Source organism: Diabrotica virgifera, chromosome 7 (genome assembly GCF_917563875.1).
Source record: "Diabrotica virgifera virgifera chromosome 7, PGI_DIABVI_V3a".
NCBI classification, from domain to species: domain Eukaryota; kingdom Metazoa; phylum Arthropoda; class Insecta; order Coleoptera; family Chrysomelidae; genus Diabrotica; species Diabrotica virgifera.
Window position 1 is genome coordinate 4,189,008 of NC_065449.1, and position 17,696 is coordinate 4,206,703.

The 17,696-nt window shown below is 31.9% G+C and overlaps 1 protein-coding gene across 5 annotated transcripts in view; it reads left to right on the forward strand.

The window, feature by feature from the left end:
* Positions 1–17,696, forward strand: part of LOC114328732 (potassium voltage-gated channel protein Shaw) — a 597,781-nt gene that overhangs the window by 494,505 nt on the left and 85,580 nt on the right. For all 5 annotated transcript variants that reach the window (XM_028277676.2, XM_028277680.2, XM_028277679.2 and 2 more), the window contains exon 5: positions 8,746–8,943. In XM_028277676.2, the coding sequence (XP_028133477.1) occupies positions 8,746–8,943 (198 nt within the window). The remainder of the gene's footprint in view (positions 1–8,745; positions 8,944–17,696) is intronic.

A 17,696-nucleotide genomic window follows, 5' to 3' on the forward strand; every position in this document is an offset into this window, starting at 1 on the left:
AATCTATGGAAAACGGTGAAACTTATGGTTTTTTTTAGTACAGATATCTTTGAGATTATGAAAAAAGCTTTAAAATGACGTATTACAAAGTTTGATATACTCATTTATTGTTAATATAATTGAGAAAAAAGGTCGGAATTGCAAAAAAAATTAATTTCGCATTATCTATTATAAAAATTAGTGTATAGCTTTGAAATTTTTGTCATATAAGGGTTCTTTGGTGCTTAATATGTGATAAAAATTTCAAAGCGATTCATTCAATTGTTTAAATTTTATTCAAATTGTTTATCCCAGAGAGCATTTTTTTGCAATAACATAAGTCAAAAAAAACTGAAGTTAGAACCATTCCACAGGTGTCAAATGAAAGAGCATGAGCTATATTTTCAACTTGGTTTAAAAAAGTGAATAAAAAATGCATTTATTAGTAATAAATAATTATGCAAAAGTATCGTAAATCTTTCCTTATAAACTTTTTATTTTGTTATATAAGAAATTATATATATTTATTACAATTTTTAATCAAGTATGATATAAATAACATTACTTGGTAGTTGTGCACTTAAAACAGGGTAAAAAAAGTTATTTTTTTTTGGAAAAAGTTATTCAAAAAGTTTATAAGGGAAGATTTACATACTTTTGCATAATTATTTATTACTAATAAATGCATTTTTTATTCGCTTTCTCTAAACCAAGTTGAAAATATAGCTCATGCTCTTCCATTTGACACCTGTGGAAAGGTCCTAACGTCATTTTTTTCTGACTTATGTTATTGCAAAAAAAATGCTCTCTGAGATAAACAATTCGAATAAAATTTAAACAATTGAATGAATCGCTTTGAAATTTTTATCACATATTAAGCACCAAAGAACCCTCACTTGACAAAAATTTCAAACCTGTACACTAATTTTTACAGCAGTTATTGCGAAAATAATTTTTTTTTGCAATTCCGACCTTTTTTCTCAATTATATGAACAATAAATGAGTATATCAAACTTTGCAATACGTCATTTTAAAGCTTTTTCCATAATCTCAAAGATATTTGTACTAAAGAAATCATAAGTTTCATTGTTTTCAATCGATTTGAAAAAAAAGGGGAAAATGCCATTTTTTGACAGTTAATTGTTTATAAATAAAAATGGCCGCCAGATCCTACGCAGGAAATAGTTACAATTTGTTCCTATAGGTATTACTTGTCGAAAAAACGCTTCAGTACCCTGGCTGCTGAAGTGTCACGAACAGGGTATATTTTTGTCTTATTACCCTGGTCTATTATGGCAATTATGTATAAGACCTTTTTTTTTTAAATTTTATGTAGAACATTTTTATATAGAACACTGTTTACGCTAAAGGATAGCTTTAGAAATATTGACGAAAACGTAAAAAACTACTAATTTACCGATTTCTCCCCCATCTCCCCCCAAACCGGACGCTCCAAATGGTGTAACTTTTTACTGAACAATATGTGGACCATATAGAACAATTTGGTGTTGAAGGAAAACTTTTACTTTGGATGTCTGGGTTAGGCCTTTTTTTGGACCAATTATACTATACTACCTCCGTAATTTTGGAACCGTTCATTTTAGAAGGAGTATGCATAGGGCCTTTTTATTTCAAATTTAATGTAGAACATTTTTGTATAGAAGATTGTTCATGCTAAACCGCATAGTTTTAGAAATATTGACGAAAAACCTAAAAAACTACGAAAAAAACTACGAATTTTCCGATTTCTCCCCCCTCTCCCCCCCAAACCTGACGCTCAAAATGGTGTGACTTTTTTCTGAACATTATGTGAACCATTTAGAACAATTTGTGGTTGAAGGATAACCTTCACTTTGGATGTCTGGGTAATGCCATTATTTGGATCAATTGTATCATACTATTTAAAGTGTGCTCTGGAAAGAGATCTTTGTTACATTTTGAATGAGTTATGTTTATAGGGAAATAATGATACTAATACCCTCTGTTTAGTGAACCCAGTACCAACCGACATCGAGATTTACCCAACTGTCAGCAAATACAATAATTAATTTTTTACTACGTTGATCAAATTTTATACACCCTGTAAAGACATATCAAATGCAGACTCGTAAATACATAAAAAACCCCAAAAATTCATCACGTTTATTTTTAAAATGATTGATGTATTTTTTGGTTACCAGATTAATATTTTGAACAGCCGAATTACAAATTTATACCAGAGCAAAAAGGTCATTCAGGTATGATATTATCAGTTAACGAACTGACAATATCTGCTGGTGCCCTAGTTTTAACACAAAATAAATGGTGGTCTCTACATCTGATTGAAAGCCCTATCAAGTTATTTTCAGACACAATTGACACGATAACTGAGTTTGCTTCCATTAAAATTTTCAATAAAATTTACTCATTCAATTTTGTTTAGTATTATACACCGGGCAAATGGTGGTGTAGCTGAAATAAAAAGAGTGGTAAATTTTATTACAAGCGTGCGTTGGCAAGTATGGATTTCAGGAAATGGTTGGTGCAGACGTGGTTAGATTTTATTGATATAACCGTGATTCGAAAGCCTGTACATATAAATAAACAAATAATATGAATGAGTTTATTAAAAATTGTTCAATTCTATAAACTTAGTAACAAACATTTTTTATACAGGGTGAGTCATGAGGAACTGTACATACTCCTACCTCGTATAGAGGCTCCTATGGGGAATAACAAATGACCATTAAAAAGTGTCTGCTCCCATTGTTTAATAATATACAGAGCGAGTTTCGCATTTTGACAGAAACTTGTATTCTCCATAATTTTTGAACGGTCAGATCGATGTGTCACTTATTTTGGTCAATCGTTACACTATTACCACTTTATCAACTGATTTATTCAAACTAGAAAAAAATCAGGTCCGGCTTCAAAAAAATTAGTTCGTTTGGGTCTTAGAAAATATTTCACCCTGTATATGCTTTTTGAAAACTATAATATGAATTTTATAAATTAGACAAATAAGCAATTAAAATGACATATTTATTTTTTCCCCACACGATTACTTAATTTTTTATAAAAAAATTAAATTTGACTATGAATTAAAAGGGTGGTAAAGTGAACCATAGATTAAAAAAAATAACTTTTATTACAAAAATAAATTTTTTTTGAACAAATATTTAATTTATGTTACCACCCAATCAACTGCTTTATTCAAACTAGAAAAAAATCAGGCCCGGATTTAAAAAAATTAGTTCGTTTTGGTCTTAGAAAAAATTTCACCCTGTATACGCTTTTTGAAAACTCTAGTATGAATTTTACAAACTAGACAAATAGACAATTAAAATGGCGTATTTATTTTTTCCCCACACGATTACTTATTTTTTTATTAAAAAATCGAATTTGTCAAAATCGGAATTTTGCCATAAAATTAAAAAAAATTAAACAACGTTTTTCTTAAAATTAAAAGCTTTACTAGTTTTTTCTATACGCCACGTCTAGATCTAAAACCCATAACACTTCTTTTTGGACTCTATAGTTTAACATAGACGTGATCAAATAGATAAATTTTAAATTTTTTCACTTAATTTTTGCGATTTAACTTTGCAATTAACGAATCTGCACCTTTCATTTTTAAAAATTCATAACTTTTATGAGAAAAAGACTGAAAGTCTACAACAATTTTCATAGTCTTCACAATGGTAAGAGATATGTGCTGTAAAAATTTCAGAAAAAAATATTAAACTGGAATAGAGTTGTAGCGAGTTATACGGTGATTTTTTTTTTCATTTTTAGGTTAAAATTCCGATTTTGACAAATCGTCGGTATTCTACGAAAACCAGGTAAATGTCGAAATACCGAAATCGAGAAAAAACGTTTTTAAAGTTTAGTGCTTTATTTTGAATTAAGCGGACCAGTTGTGTTTGATATTCGATATGCTAGTGAAAGATGCATATATCAGAAATAATATTCTATCATTAGTTTGAGCAAGTTAAGAGACCTAGCTGATTAGCCCTAAATTTAAGATCGAGGTGCGATCACTTACCTGGTTTTACCTGTAAATCAAAATAAATCACACTGTATTAAAAACACTTATCACTTTTTTACTGAATATGGTAGATATACAGCAGTAGAAATATATTGTCTGGCAAATATAAATGTGCGCTTAGTTGGTTTTACATGCAACAGAACTTTGATTTTGTGGAAGTAAGTAGCGATATATTGTTTTATTTGAAAATAAAAAGTTGGTTAGGTGTAACTTATTTGTTTATTACACAAATTATCTGCTGAATGGTAAGTCGTATCATTTATTGGGTTTTACCTGTATCTAGAGCGTAAAAAGCTGATAATTTTGGTATACTTAACTCAATATTTTAAAATTTGTCATTTATCTGGTTTTCGCAGTATACCGACGAAATTTGATTTTCTAATAAAAAATTAAGTAATCGTGTGGGGAAAAATTAAATATGCCATTTTAATTGCCTATTTGTCTAATTTCTAAAATTCATATTAGACATTTCAGAAAGCGTATACAGGGTGAAATTTTTTCTAAGACCAAAACGAACTAATTTTTTAAATCCGGGCCTGATTTTTTTTAGTTTGAATAAATCCGTTGATTGGGTGGTAACATAAATTAAATATTTGTTAAAAAAAATTAATTTTTGTAATAAAAGTTATTTTTTTTTAAATCTATGGTTCACTTTACCAAACTTTTAATTCATAGTCAAATTCGATTATTTTATAAAAAATTAAGTAATCGTGTGGGGAAAAAATAAATATGTCATTTTAATTGCTTGTTTGTCTAATTTGAAAAAATTCATATTATAGTTTTCAAAAAGCGTATACAGGGTGAAATTTTTTGTAAGACCCAAACGAACTAATTTTCTTGAAGCCGGACCTGTTTTTTTTTCTAGTTTGAATAAATCAGTTGATTAGGTGGTAATAGTGTAACGAGTGACCAACATAAGACACAACGATCTGACCGTTCAAAAATTTTGACGAATACAAATTTCTGTCAAAATGCGAAACTCGCCCTGTATATTATTAAACAATGGGAGCAGACACTTTTTAATGGCCATTTGTTATTCCCCATAGGAGCCTCTATACAAGGTAGGAGTATGTACAGTTCCTCATGACTCACCCTGTATTTCGTATTAAACAATTACTACAAATTAACAATATAATGATTGTATACTCCTCATATTTATCACAAAGAAATAAATTAAAATGTTACCTCTAAGAAGGGTCAGTTTCAGAGCAGTCGACCCGGGCGGGGTCCTTATCGCGCTGAAAGGGAAACTATTTAGTGAGCAGTAAAGATAAGAATAAATGTCGATTTCGAAGGGTAAGCGATGGTACCACAACACAAAACGACAAAAAGAAAAGGAGTTCAAGGAGAAGAATTACAGCGTGCTTTTGGTTAAAGTCAAAAAATAGGCAGTTCTGGTGCTGAAATAAGGGCACGAGTGAGTAAAGGGATCAAAGAACAATCAAAAGAACTCATCGACATTCAGAGCATAAAGAATACAGAGAAAAAATAAGAGAGTTAAGACAACAGAATGTTACACATTAATGTTGAACATTAAGAAAAACAATCACAAAATTCCAACAGGTAGTTTTTCAAATAGAAGAAAGACTTGAATATTTGTAAAATGGAAAAATGCTAAAAAATTTAGTTTTGGATAGTATTGGGGCTGCAATATAAATACAAATGTACCAGATACCTTAATAGTAGATTATACCACGAGTCAATAATGATGGCTATTATTCCCGAGGAATATTTACGAACCGAGCCGCGTTAGCGGCGAGGGAGTAACATTCCGAGGGAATGAGAGCCATTATTGCGAGTAGTATACTCTACTTTATCTACGACAAATTAATTAATTTAAGATTTTTAATGAACAACTTTATTTGTTAAAAACATTAAAATTAGTAATAGTACAATTAATAAACTGAATTGGTTGAGGATCATCATTAACTTTAGTAGAGTTTTTAATACAAATATTTGGGATCTCGGTTGCTGTAGAACAAGAAGATGGTACATTACTGTTTATCTCTTTAGCGATAGTATCTGCTGTAGTTGCCTTGTTTCTCATAGACTGATCAATGTATCCTTCAGCTACCTGTGTTGACTTCCAGCCCCCATGACGCTTTAATCCAGTTAAATCGCCTCCTCAAATATACTATTCGTTTGACAGTGACACTTTTTGAGGTTGATTATTTTGTTTCCGTGGTGAATTTTGTGATTGTTGTGCCAGAGGGATTAATAGCTATTAATCCCGCATTATTAATCCCTAAGGGATTATTATATGGCATTATATTGCAAACACCACAAGTATAATACATATATTATGTGTCAGTCGTAGATAAAAAATGTAATGACATTTTATGGACGTAAAATTAGCAGTAAATATTCAAATAGAGAAAGCTGTGAAATTAGGAGAAAGCATCAGTCTGGTTAAGTTTGAAAATGTCAGTAGTTTTAAGTACCTGGGATGTTGTATCGATAGCAGCCTAAATCCTGATCTAGAAATAAGATCGAGAATACAACAGGAAATCTTTCGATAAAATCTAAAAATTGCTTTGTGATATGGACCCTTACAACATTAACCGTAAATAAATTGGAAGCCTTTGAAATGTTGATCTACCGGATAATCTTCAAAATTATATAGACATCGCCTACCTCAAATGAAGAAGTGCTGTATAAGATAGGCAAGGAAAGATCACTTTTCAACACAGTGAAAGTTAGAAAAACATTATACCTAGTACTGGGAAATAATAAGTACCAATATGCTCAACTTATAATGAAAGGAAAGATCGAGTGAAAGCGAGGACTAGGAAGAAAAAGACTATCGTGGCTCAGAAACATCCGACAATGGCCAGGGCTAAATTATGAACAGCTAATAATAACAGCTGAAGGCAGAGAAAAGTTTGAAATTGTAGTAGTCAACTCTTATTGAGGAGAGGGCACTTTAAGAAGAAGAGGTTTTAGTCACTTCACTACTATAAATTTGCTGATCTGTAACGGTATGTGCATAAGTGAGAAGTTTACAATATGTCCGTAGAATATATCCACAAACTTTGTTCAATTGTAGTTTGATCCACTGCTGGATATAGATCTCCCTCATAATTTTCGATCTGTTTCAATTTTCTGCAGCTTGCATCCAATTCCCATGACGACATTTTGGATCGCCAGTCCAACGTATTTGTGAAGGACCTCTGCTTCAGTAGGTATCATGTATTGTTCTCCATTCCAGTACATCCGCTTTATCCATCTATCTGCCACTCTAGTTACGTGATCTGCTCAGTTTCACTTCAGTATTGCTATTCTCTCTACAGCATCAGTCACTCCTGATCTTTGTCGCAGCTGGAGATATGGGGTGTTGTATCGCAGTGAAACGCTCAACATAGCAGGCTCCATCGCGTTTTAAGCTATACGAATCTTTTGCACTTACGGATGATTTGAAGATGTGGTTCAACTTGTTGAAGGCTCGTCAAGTCAATCTTATCTGACGAAGAAGCTTAACGCTTTGGTCACCTTTTCCTATGCGAACCTCGTGACCTAGTTGTTCATAGATCATTATCTGGTCTATGTATCCTGTATTTACGCTTATATCTTCTCTGACTACAAGATTTGTTATGATCTGGGTTTCAGGTATATTTATTTTCTTTTTATAGGAATAAAAGTCAGATAAAAGGCTTCACATTGTTTCTTTGAGCAGTATTCGTTTTTCCGATTGATAGGTAACCTTGCCAATCAACCCTCTACATTTTATCCGGAGGACCGGATGTGGTAACCGCAGAGCTACTCGATCCACCCTGCAACCACCCTGTGTGTTTTTATAGGAATAAAAGGCAGATTAGACGTACAGATATATGACGGAGATGCAAGGTGGATAACATTAATAACTGGGTAAGAAACAGAAGAATAGAATGAAATGACCACATAAACCGAATGACAAGAAATGGAGTAGTAAGGACACGAGAGCCGGTTCACCCAATTGGAAGACAATCAGTGGAAAGACCACGAAAATGATAGAACGACAACTTACTAGAGGCACATTAAAAAACAGACAGAGTCATGTCTTTACAAGAAGAAGAAGAAGAAAAAGAAGAAGAAGAAGAAGAAGAAGAAAAGGCAGATATCGAGCACCTAGTTTAATTAAATCTTGCCTAAGTATACTTTCGCTAGCATCATCAGGGGCATTCGTCAAATCAGGAAGATATCCCAGCAAAATGCAACATTATTTGTTTGGCAAAAATGAAATTTTTAAATTGGCAACTAACACATAACATAAAACACACACTGTACGAAGGACAAACAGATCAAAAAATAAATTAAATTATGCCAGGTACTACATCTTGGCAAATCGAAAAATCTACGAACCTTTATTTTACTATATTTATTTTCGTCAATATAGTAATATATTGACATTAATCAATCATCACTAGTTCGAAAAAATTATCATATATTTTAAAAATTAGACAATAGCAATCTTTTACTAATTCTCCATAGTTATTATTTGAACCAGGAAAAATAGTAAAAACTAACAAAAAATAACCCTAAAATACAAATATCTTTTACTCTAGAATATATCTTTTACTCTAGTAGATCAGAATTTAAAAATACCTAGTAGTACATTTAAAAAAGTAGGTTATGCTATTAAGTAGATTATCTATAGATATATTATCTCTGTTTCTTGCTTGATTTATTACTAAGTAGTTGTTTCGTTATAACTAATAACTTCATAATACATGCATGATTAATGACACCAATGTTTGTTGCAGATTGTAGCTGGTGCTTCCGTCTTCTTCATTTGCGTATCGGTGTTCTCATTTTGTTTAAAAACCCATCCAGGAATGCGAGAAAAATGCGAACCAGAGGATGCAGCGTATATAAATTGCACAAAGCCTTATCCATATTTCCAAATTGTGGACCATCTGTGTAATGCCTGGTTTACGTTTGAGCTCTCAGTAAGATTAATAGTAAGTATAAGGCTCAGTTACAGTAATTTGTCAATTTTCACAACGCTGTTATAATGGAATATTCATTATCCCATACTGCCCTAAGTTAATTAAATTAATATAAGACTTAACGTTACCGTTGATTAAGCTGTTCTGCATAATCGCAGCCAGAACAAATTTAATAAAAGAAGGAAAGACAGGAAGGTACGCAAAAATCGGGACCCTTATTAAAATACGCATGAATATAAATTAAAAACGGATTAAAAAATATAACTTTTTTAACTTAAATACACTAAGAAATGACAATATTTAACCTAATTTTTCACGCTCGCTCTAGAGTCAATATTTAAGGAAACTCAGTGCCGAAATATTATACAGTCTGTTCCAATGAAAATTTGACCCTCCAGAAAATAAGAAACCAAGAGCTTCTTCAAACTAAAAAAAAACATCTAATTATATTGGAAGGGGGACGAAGTTTTTTGCAAAATTTATGCCGTCAAATGTAACCCCCTATTGCCCCTCATTAACCCCCAGTTTTTTAAATAGCAAGTGTGGTCGAGTGGTACATCATTTGAAAGGTAAATTTTTTTTCTACACGATACTCTATTTTTTTTTAATTAGACGATTAGGCAGGACATATTGGTAAAGGGGATTAATATTGATATGACCCAAGATAGAATTTTATGGAGAAATGCAATTAGATGATGAAGAGAGATGAAGAGAATGATGATGACTCTATTTTTGTTAATTTACGTAATAATTTTGAAGATAATGTTAGACTTAACAAATTTATTATAAAATATTTAAATCCAAAATTACACAGCCCAACAAAAAAAATTTTTGTCTTGCTGCCGAAAAAAAATCAACTGATTTTAGTTAATTCATCTCTGCTGATTCCAAAAATAAAAACCTTTTCTTTGTATCAGCTCTAGTTTTCGAGATAGGTATAACATACTTATCAAATACTTAAATATTCTTACATTTCTGTATATTCCACCACTATAATTGCAATATGTTTATAAACAAACTTAACAAATTCTAAGACAAATGGGCAAATGAACAAAAGGCCTATTTTGGTGGTAATTTAGGAGATCAAGATAAATCCTGAGCTCCACATGTAGTGTGCAAAACTTGTATTGAAAACTTGCGACAGTGAGTGGACGAAAGAACAACGAAAATGTTCAAATTTGGTTTTCCAATGGTATGGAGGGAACCAAAAATCATTTTGACGATTGGTATTTCTGTCTTGTGAATATAAAGGGCATTAATCGTCACAATCGATATACGTGAACATATCCTAACCTGGATTCAGCAATAAGACCAATTCCACATCAGCTTGAGCAGATACCCATTTCAATATTTAGCAGCCTGCCTATGTTACCAGAGGATAATGCCGAAACATTATTTGACGAACTGCAGACTAATAGATTTGAGGAAGACGACAGTGATTTTGAAGGGGATTCAACACGTCCTGAGCGCTTTACTCAGGAAGAGCTAAGTGATCTTATCAGAAATTTGAACCTTCCCAAGGATTCTTCCGAGTTGCTTACCTCCAGACTAAAAGAAAAGAATGTTCGTCACTCAGACACCAAAATTACATACTACGGCAATAGAGATAAAAGATCTTTTACCTTTTTTTCTCAGCAAGATGATACGGTTTTTTTAAAGGACTGTTAGAAAAAATGGGTGTATCGGAGTATACACCAGATCACTGGCATCTTTTTATCGACAGTTCCAAACGAAGTTTAAAGTGTGTGCTTCTACATAATGGCAACAAATATGGAAGTATACCAATTGAGCATTAAAGTGGAATAAATGCTCAACAATTTTAACAAATATGGTTGTCATATGAGTATTAAAATTCATTACTTCCACAGCCACTTGGACCGTTTCCCAGAAAATCTTCACCAAGATATCAAAACGATGAAAGAGGGGTATCAGGAAGATGGGGCTATCACATGATGACGGATTACTGCTGGAGTCTTCAAAGGGACCGTCCTTTTAAAGCCTTTGCAAGAAAATCATATAAAAGGAAGTTTTTAGGTGACGCCGAATAACACATTTTTGTTGCGACGCTGCCGGTTAGGTTAGAGATAAAGTTAAGTTTTTTTGGCAGATATGTGTGATGATTTTTGTAATTACATTATAGTACAATTAATATCTTACTTTTTATTCGTATTTGGTTTATTTCATGGGTAGCAGCACTACATATGTAGGTGGAGCTGCGTTAAATTACCCTATATGCTAGAAATGTGATCTGTTGTCGTATTTTCTGAAAACGATCTGATGGAACAAATCTGGTGGCATTTTTGGATTCAGCAGACCCAAATTACCTAGAAACAGTAAAAAAATTTCCGGCAGCAAACTGTGTGTTTACCAGTGTTATCTTTAAAGCTATTCCGCAAATTAAAAAAAAATGGAGGGTCATGTAAAGAAAAAATTTACCTTTCAAATGATGTGTCACTCGACTACACTTGCTATTTTAAAAAACTGGAAGTTGATGCGGGGCGGTAGGGGGTTACATTTGAGGTCATCAATTTTGCATTTAGAATTCTTCGCTTTTTCGATAAAACTTGACGTATTTTTTTAATTGTGAAAAAACGTTTGGTTTCTGGGTTTCTGGGGGCGGGGGTCAAATTTTCGTTGGAACACACTTTACAAAATAGGAACATAAAAAAACTAATGTGAAACTGTCACCATGCAAATAAAGCTGGACGAAAACACAAAAAAATTACCATAATACATCCCTATTTAGGCCAGAAAATGAAGCTGAAAAAATGGCAAAACCTCGCAATTTTTTCGTCCAGCATCGATTTGTACAAAAATTTGGTAATAGGCTCATTTTACCCTTTAGTTCATTTTCTATATTGAGCAATTGTACGCTTTTGTTTTTTTAAGGGTGAAAACTACCCTTAACTGTAAAAAATTATAAAATAATATTTTAAACTTTAATATGATTAACATTTGGTTTTATTAGTTAAATAATGATTGTTTTATGATTTAGGATATAATATCATAATATTTCAACCCTTAAAAGCACCCTTGTTGGAGGTATATATAAAGAATTTATTTATCCTAAAAGAATGATTTCAGCATGCATCGATTTGAATAAAAATTTGTGATTAGGATCATCTCACCCTGTACTTGATATTCTCTATCATTATGCAAAGGGCAGTGGAATAAATCTAGTTTGGAATATCACTGAGAGGCGAGATCAGAAACACCGAGATAAGACGTAGCACGAAGATCAGGGACATCGCAAAAGAAATTAAAAAAAAAAATGAAATCGCGCTGTGCCGGTTACACAGGCAGATATGATGATAACAGGTGGACTCGGAGAATCCTAGAATCGAGACCAAGGAGGACTACAAGAAGCTTGGGAAGACCTCACAAGAGATGGATAGATGATATAAAACTCAGGGACAGAAAGACAATGGATTAGAGTAACGCAAGATTGAGAAAGGTGGAAATAATTGGGAGGGGCCCATATTTAGGATTGGATGGAAAATCAATTCACCCTGAAATCAAATCCTCAGTCATTTGAGCAGACAGCACCCGTAGAAAGCCGTCAAAAGCGACCAAAGACGCAACGAACCGCCAGAAATTTTATCTTCTTCTTTAAGTTCCATCTTCTATCGAAGATTGGAAATCATCATGGCAATGCGGACACTGTTAACTGCCGCTCTAAATAGCTCTGCACTACTGCATTCGAACCATTCCCGTAAGTTCTTAAGCCAGGATGTTCTTCGTCTTCCCACATTTCGCTTTCCTCGGACATTGCTTTGACTCGTAATAAGTTGTAATAATGAGTATTTTTGCTCTCTCATCACATGTCCCAAGTACTCAAGTTTTCTTCTTTTAATAGTTAGTATTATTTCCGGTTGCTTTCCTACCCTTCTAGTTACTTCCAAGTTTGACATTCTTTGAATCCATGATATTCGTAGGATTCTTCTGTAACACCAAAATTCAAAGTCGGCCAACTTATTCAAATGGACTTGTTTCAATGTTCACGCTTCCAAGCCATAAAGAAGAGTAGAGAACACGTAACATCGAAGCATCCTCAGAAGTTGTGCTCACAACGAGGCGTCGACCCTCGCTCCCTGGTATCCCTCGTACTGCTCGTACCATATTATCGATCGCCAGATGCATAATCTTAAATGCGAGCGTTCACCAAAATAAAGAGTAGGATACTAAGCTCTAGGCTAGGATACGATGCGCTGGTCTCCGTAGTGAACGCACCCTTTTAGGCGTAGTTCTAAACTTATATCCCGACTAGACCAGGGCGCATCTGTAAAAATATTAGTACATTTGGACGTTGAGAGGTGACTCATTTTTTTTTGCAGAAATTGCTTGAAGATAACTAATATAATAATATTTGTGCTATCCTCCCACTCAAAAAGGTCCGGAACATTGTTTAAATAATCAAAATGTCAAAAAATGAAGGAAAAATTCGATTTTTTTCTTCGTTTTTTGATTATAATTTTGAAAGTATTTATTTCTAAGCAAAGTTGTACTGACATAAAAGTTGCTCAATTAAATTTACTACAATATAGATTTAAAAAATTGAAAAATTGTCACCATTGTTGCAAAATAGCAATAATTTCGAAAAAACGATAAAAAACAAGTATTCGCTTTTTATGTTTTTCAACGATTTATGCTACACTTAGGACCTTCATATTTTACCAAAAAAAACTTTATGATATAAGAAAACAACACTGTGAATTTCATTAAGATCTGTTGGATAGATTTTGCAAAATAAATTTTACAACCCAGCTTTCGGAAAAAAAATTATTTTTTTCAAAATCTTGCAGGACTGAATATAAAGCAGACAGTAAGTTTAATTTTTTTTTTAAATATAAAAGAATACCGTACCTTTCATTTGCAATTTGCAAAATTAAAAATCGGTTAACCACCACGGCGTCAGGAATTTTTTTAAATACACATTTTTTTGTGCTACGCGCAGGACAGCGCATAGTTTGCTCTGATTGGGCATTCCAATGACCTTTGATAATGATTGACAAATTTTAATTTTTAGTACATTTCGATATAAATAAATAAACTTATTTTTTGCAAAATAAAAACACAGGCTCTGTCCTTTGAAATAACACTTTGTTTGGCAAAAATTTTATTTGTTCATATATTTTAAGTTAGAGAATAAAAGTTTATTGTTTTTAAACATATGCAACTGTTTAAACAATATCTCTCAAACAGTAATCAAATTAGGTTGATTTTTGTGAAATTAAAATATTAAAATACAACAAAATATAGTGTAAGAAAATAATATATTAGATAAAGATTGGAAGAAATTTTGGTGGAAACCAACTTGTGTGAATCGAACACCGCTGTCCTGCGCGTAGCACCAAAAATTAATGTTTATTTAAAAAAATTTCTGACGCCGTGGTAGTTAATGGATTTTAATTTTAAAAATTGCAAATGAAAAGTACGGTATTCTTCTATACGTAAAAATTTCAACTTGATATCTGTTTTATTTTCAGTCCTAAAACATTTTGAAAAAATGAACTTTTTTTGCGAAAGCTGGATTGCAAAATTTATTTTGCAAAATCTATTGCACCGATATTAATTAAATTTACAGTATTGTTTAACTATATTATATAATTTTTCTGGGTAAAACATGAAGGTCCTAAGTGTAGCATAAATGGAAGAAAAACGTAAAATGCAAATACTTGTTTTTTATGTTTTTTTCGCAATTATTGCTATTTTGTAACAAGGGTGATAATTTTTAAAATTTGTAATTAATCCTATATTAGTGCAACTTTTCTCGAAAGTGAATACTTTGAAAATTATATTCAAAAAACGAAGAAAATAATCGAATTTTTCCTTCATTTTTTGACATTTTGATTATTTAAACAATGTTCCGGACATTTTTGAGTGGGAAGATAACCCAATTATTATTATAGGAGTTAATTCATCTCAAAATAGATGCGCCCTGGACTAGACAACAAAGAAACTCTTTAAGTTTAATGAATTATGCACGTGCTATTTCAATACGTGTCTTAATTTCTTTGGGTTGGTCTAAATTCGATTTTATCCATGTTCCAAAGTATTTGTAGTTATCCACACTCTAAATTACAGTATCATCTACAGTTAATTGGATGTTTGCGTGTACTGATTTAGTCATGATCATGCATTTAGTTTTCTTCAAATTCATCTTCAATCCGTACTCATGACAGCGTTCATTAAGGCGTTGCATTACATTCTGTAAATCATTGTTATCCGTTATTATTACTGTATCGTCTGCAAAACGTAAGTTGTTCAAAACTTCTCCATTGATAGATATACCTTAATTTTATGACCCTCTGTATTTTGGGACCTGTAAGAAATTATTTTAATTGACAATTTTAAATATGGAGAAGAAAAAATTATTTAACAGCCACTACTTTATTGGAGCGTTTGAAGACCAGAATCGTAAAAAAGGCTTTTTTTGTTCAAGAAAAAATTGTTGTCATTAAGACAAGGCAGTCTATCATATGCCTATGAAAATAATAAAAAAAATTGGGTTTGACTTGTTTCCGCATCCACCCTATAATCCAGATTTGACCCCTAGGGATTACTACTTTTTTCGATCTAAATAAAATGTTCCGTAGCAAGAGATATCGTTCTAATGAGAAAGTATCACCGAAACTGAAGTCTATTTTGAAGGCAAAGATAAATCGTTTTACAAAAGCTGCATCTAAAAATTAGAAAAGAGTTTGGATGATTGTATAGCCCCTAAAGGATTTTGATGAGTACAAATAATTTTTAATAAAAAATGTTGTTTTACTAGTTAGATCCTGGATTTATTAACCGACCTTACGTAGGTGTTACCAATCCCCAAGATAAGCTTTTCATTTTTTTTCATCATTTTTTTAATCAAATTTTTCTAATAAGAAGTGGTAACTAACAGCCATACTTTTGGATGAAAAGTTTACCCATCTGTCCTCTGGCTTTATTAATAATAAATTTTTATATTATCCTGTATTATTTATAAAAATGAATGACCTGGGTTCTATGATAAACATAGAATTTATTTTAAATGTCAACAATAATTATTAATCTCATCTTGTTTAGATTATTTATTTTATATTTATTTAATGTGAAATGCGGTCTATTTTAAAATCGTATGTTATTCTAATGCGGTTGAATGCAATTTACCCAGAACCACCGACAAACAAAATACACATTATTTTTTATAATTATTATCGAATATTGAGTTAAATTCAAATAATATTTTAGTAAGTTCTGACAGAAACAGTTGATTTTTAAATGTACCATTGGTAAGACTTTGAAAATAGGTAATTAAAACAAAATTAGACAATGTTGATACATTGACAAATAACAGCTTTGTGATAAAATAGTGACAAAAATTTCTTCAGAATCTTATAGGGTGGGCTTTAAACTTTGATTTGGTAATTTTTTGACTTTCGTAGTAATACTTTTTAACATAGTAATTAAGCCATGAAAATGGCAATTTTCGTGCTTTTCAAAATTTAAATCGCGTATAATTCGACAACAATCAATTTTAGAGAAAAATCACAAGAGTCTTTTTTTGCTCATAATGACCCAAAAAATCTAAAAAAAAATATTGAAAGTGAAAAAATTTATATTTTGAATTTGTTTAAAAAATTGTTTAAACAATTTTCCGACCACGGTACCTCCAGGCATCCTGTGGAATCGTTATAAGGACCTCTTTTTTAGTAAGCTTGTGCAAAAAAACGAATCGGAATACTTTACATAACGGGGGCGAGCATAGAGTCTGGACTATTTATAAAAGATGACAACGTAACTAATGGTCATAATCTAATAAAAACACTGTACTCAATCTAGTTGTCAAATATCTCAACCAAAGAACAGAAAAAGGTCAATAGAGGTATAAAAAGAGATATGCAAGTTACTAATGGAGCAAAAAAAGGTTTAGGGAAAACGAACCTATTTTTTTATAACATACATATTTTACATAATATTATGTGACATGCATCTACTAAGGTAAATTTAAAATTTTATATATATTTTTAGTACTTTTAGTTTTATTTCAATTTGGTGTTAGCTTTCAGCACATTATCTAATAAATAATTTGAAGTATTGTATGCAAAATGATGCTGCCACTGAGGATGCTGCAATACGGTCGATATACTTGTGTCGGCTCTGGCAAACTTTATGAAAATGCATTTTATTTAGCACTTGCAGACGGTTTTAAAAATCGCGAAAAGTTTTTTAAAACAACACATACTCACAATTTAAATTAATTGTAAAGACCGGCGCCAAGAGCTGGTATTTTTAATAAAAAGGTGTCCAAAAATATTTTCATTACTTTTAGCGAGCGTTTCTCTTTTCCTCTCTGTTCTTCTTCTTCTTCTTCATCTTCATAAACAATTCTGCTTGTTCTTTGGCGGATTGATATTTCTTTTGACGGCTATCACTCCATCTTTTATGCGGTCGGCCGATATTTCTTCTACCAATTATTGTTGATTTATCTCTTGCTAATATGACCACACGTGTTTCCCCCATTCTACTTGTGGGTATTCCATTCTTTTTTAGCGTCCATTTATTTATACATTGTACGTTACATTGTCTTCTGATGTGTCCTCTTTTGATCTCTCAGCTTATTTCCTATAAGTAATTCTTCTCAGCACTCTCATCTCTTTCGTTTCCAGTAGTCTTTGTGTTGTGGATTTATCGTCATTATTGGTATTACATTGGTTTTATAAATTCTTGACTTTCATCTCAGTGTTAGTATGTCGGTTTCGCCATATAGTGTTTTAAAGACATCTTGCCAG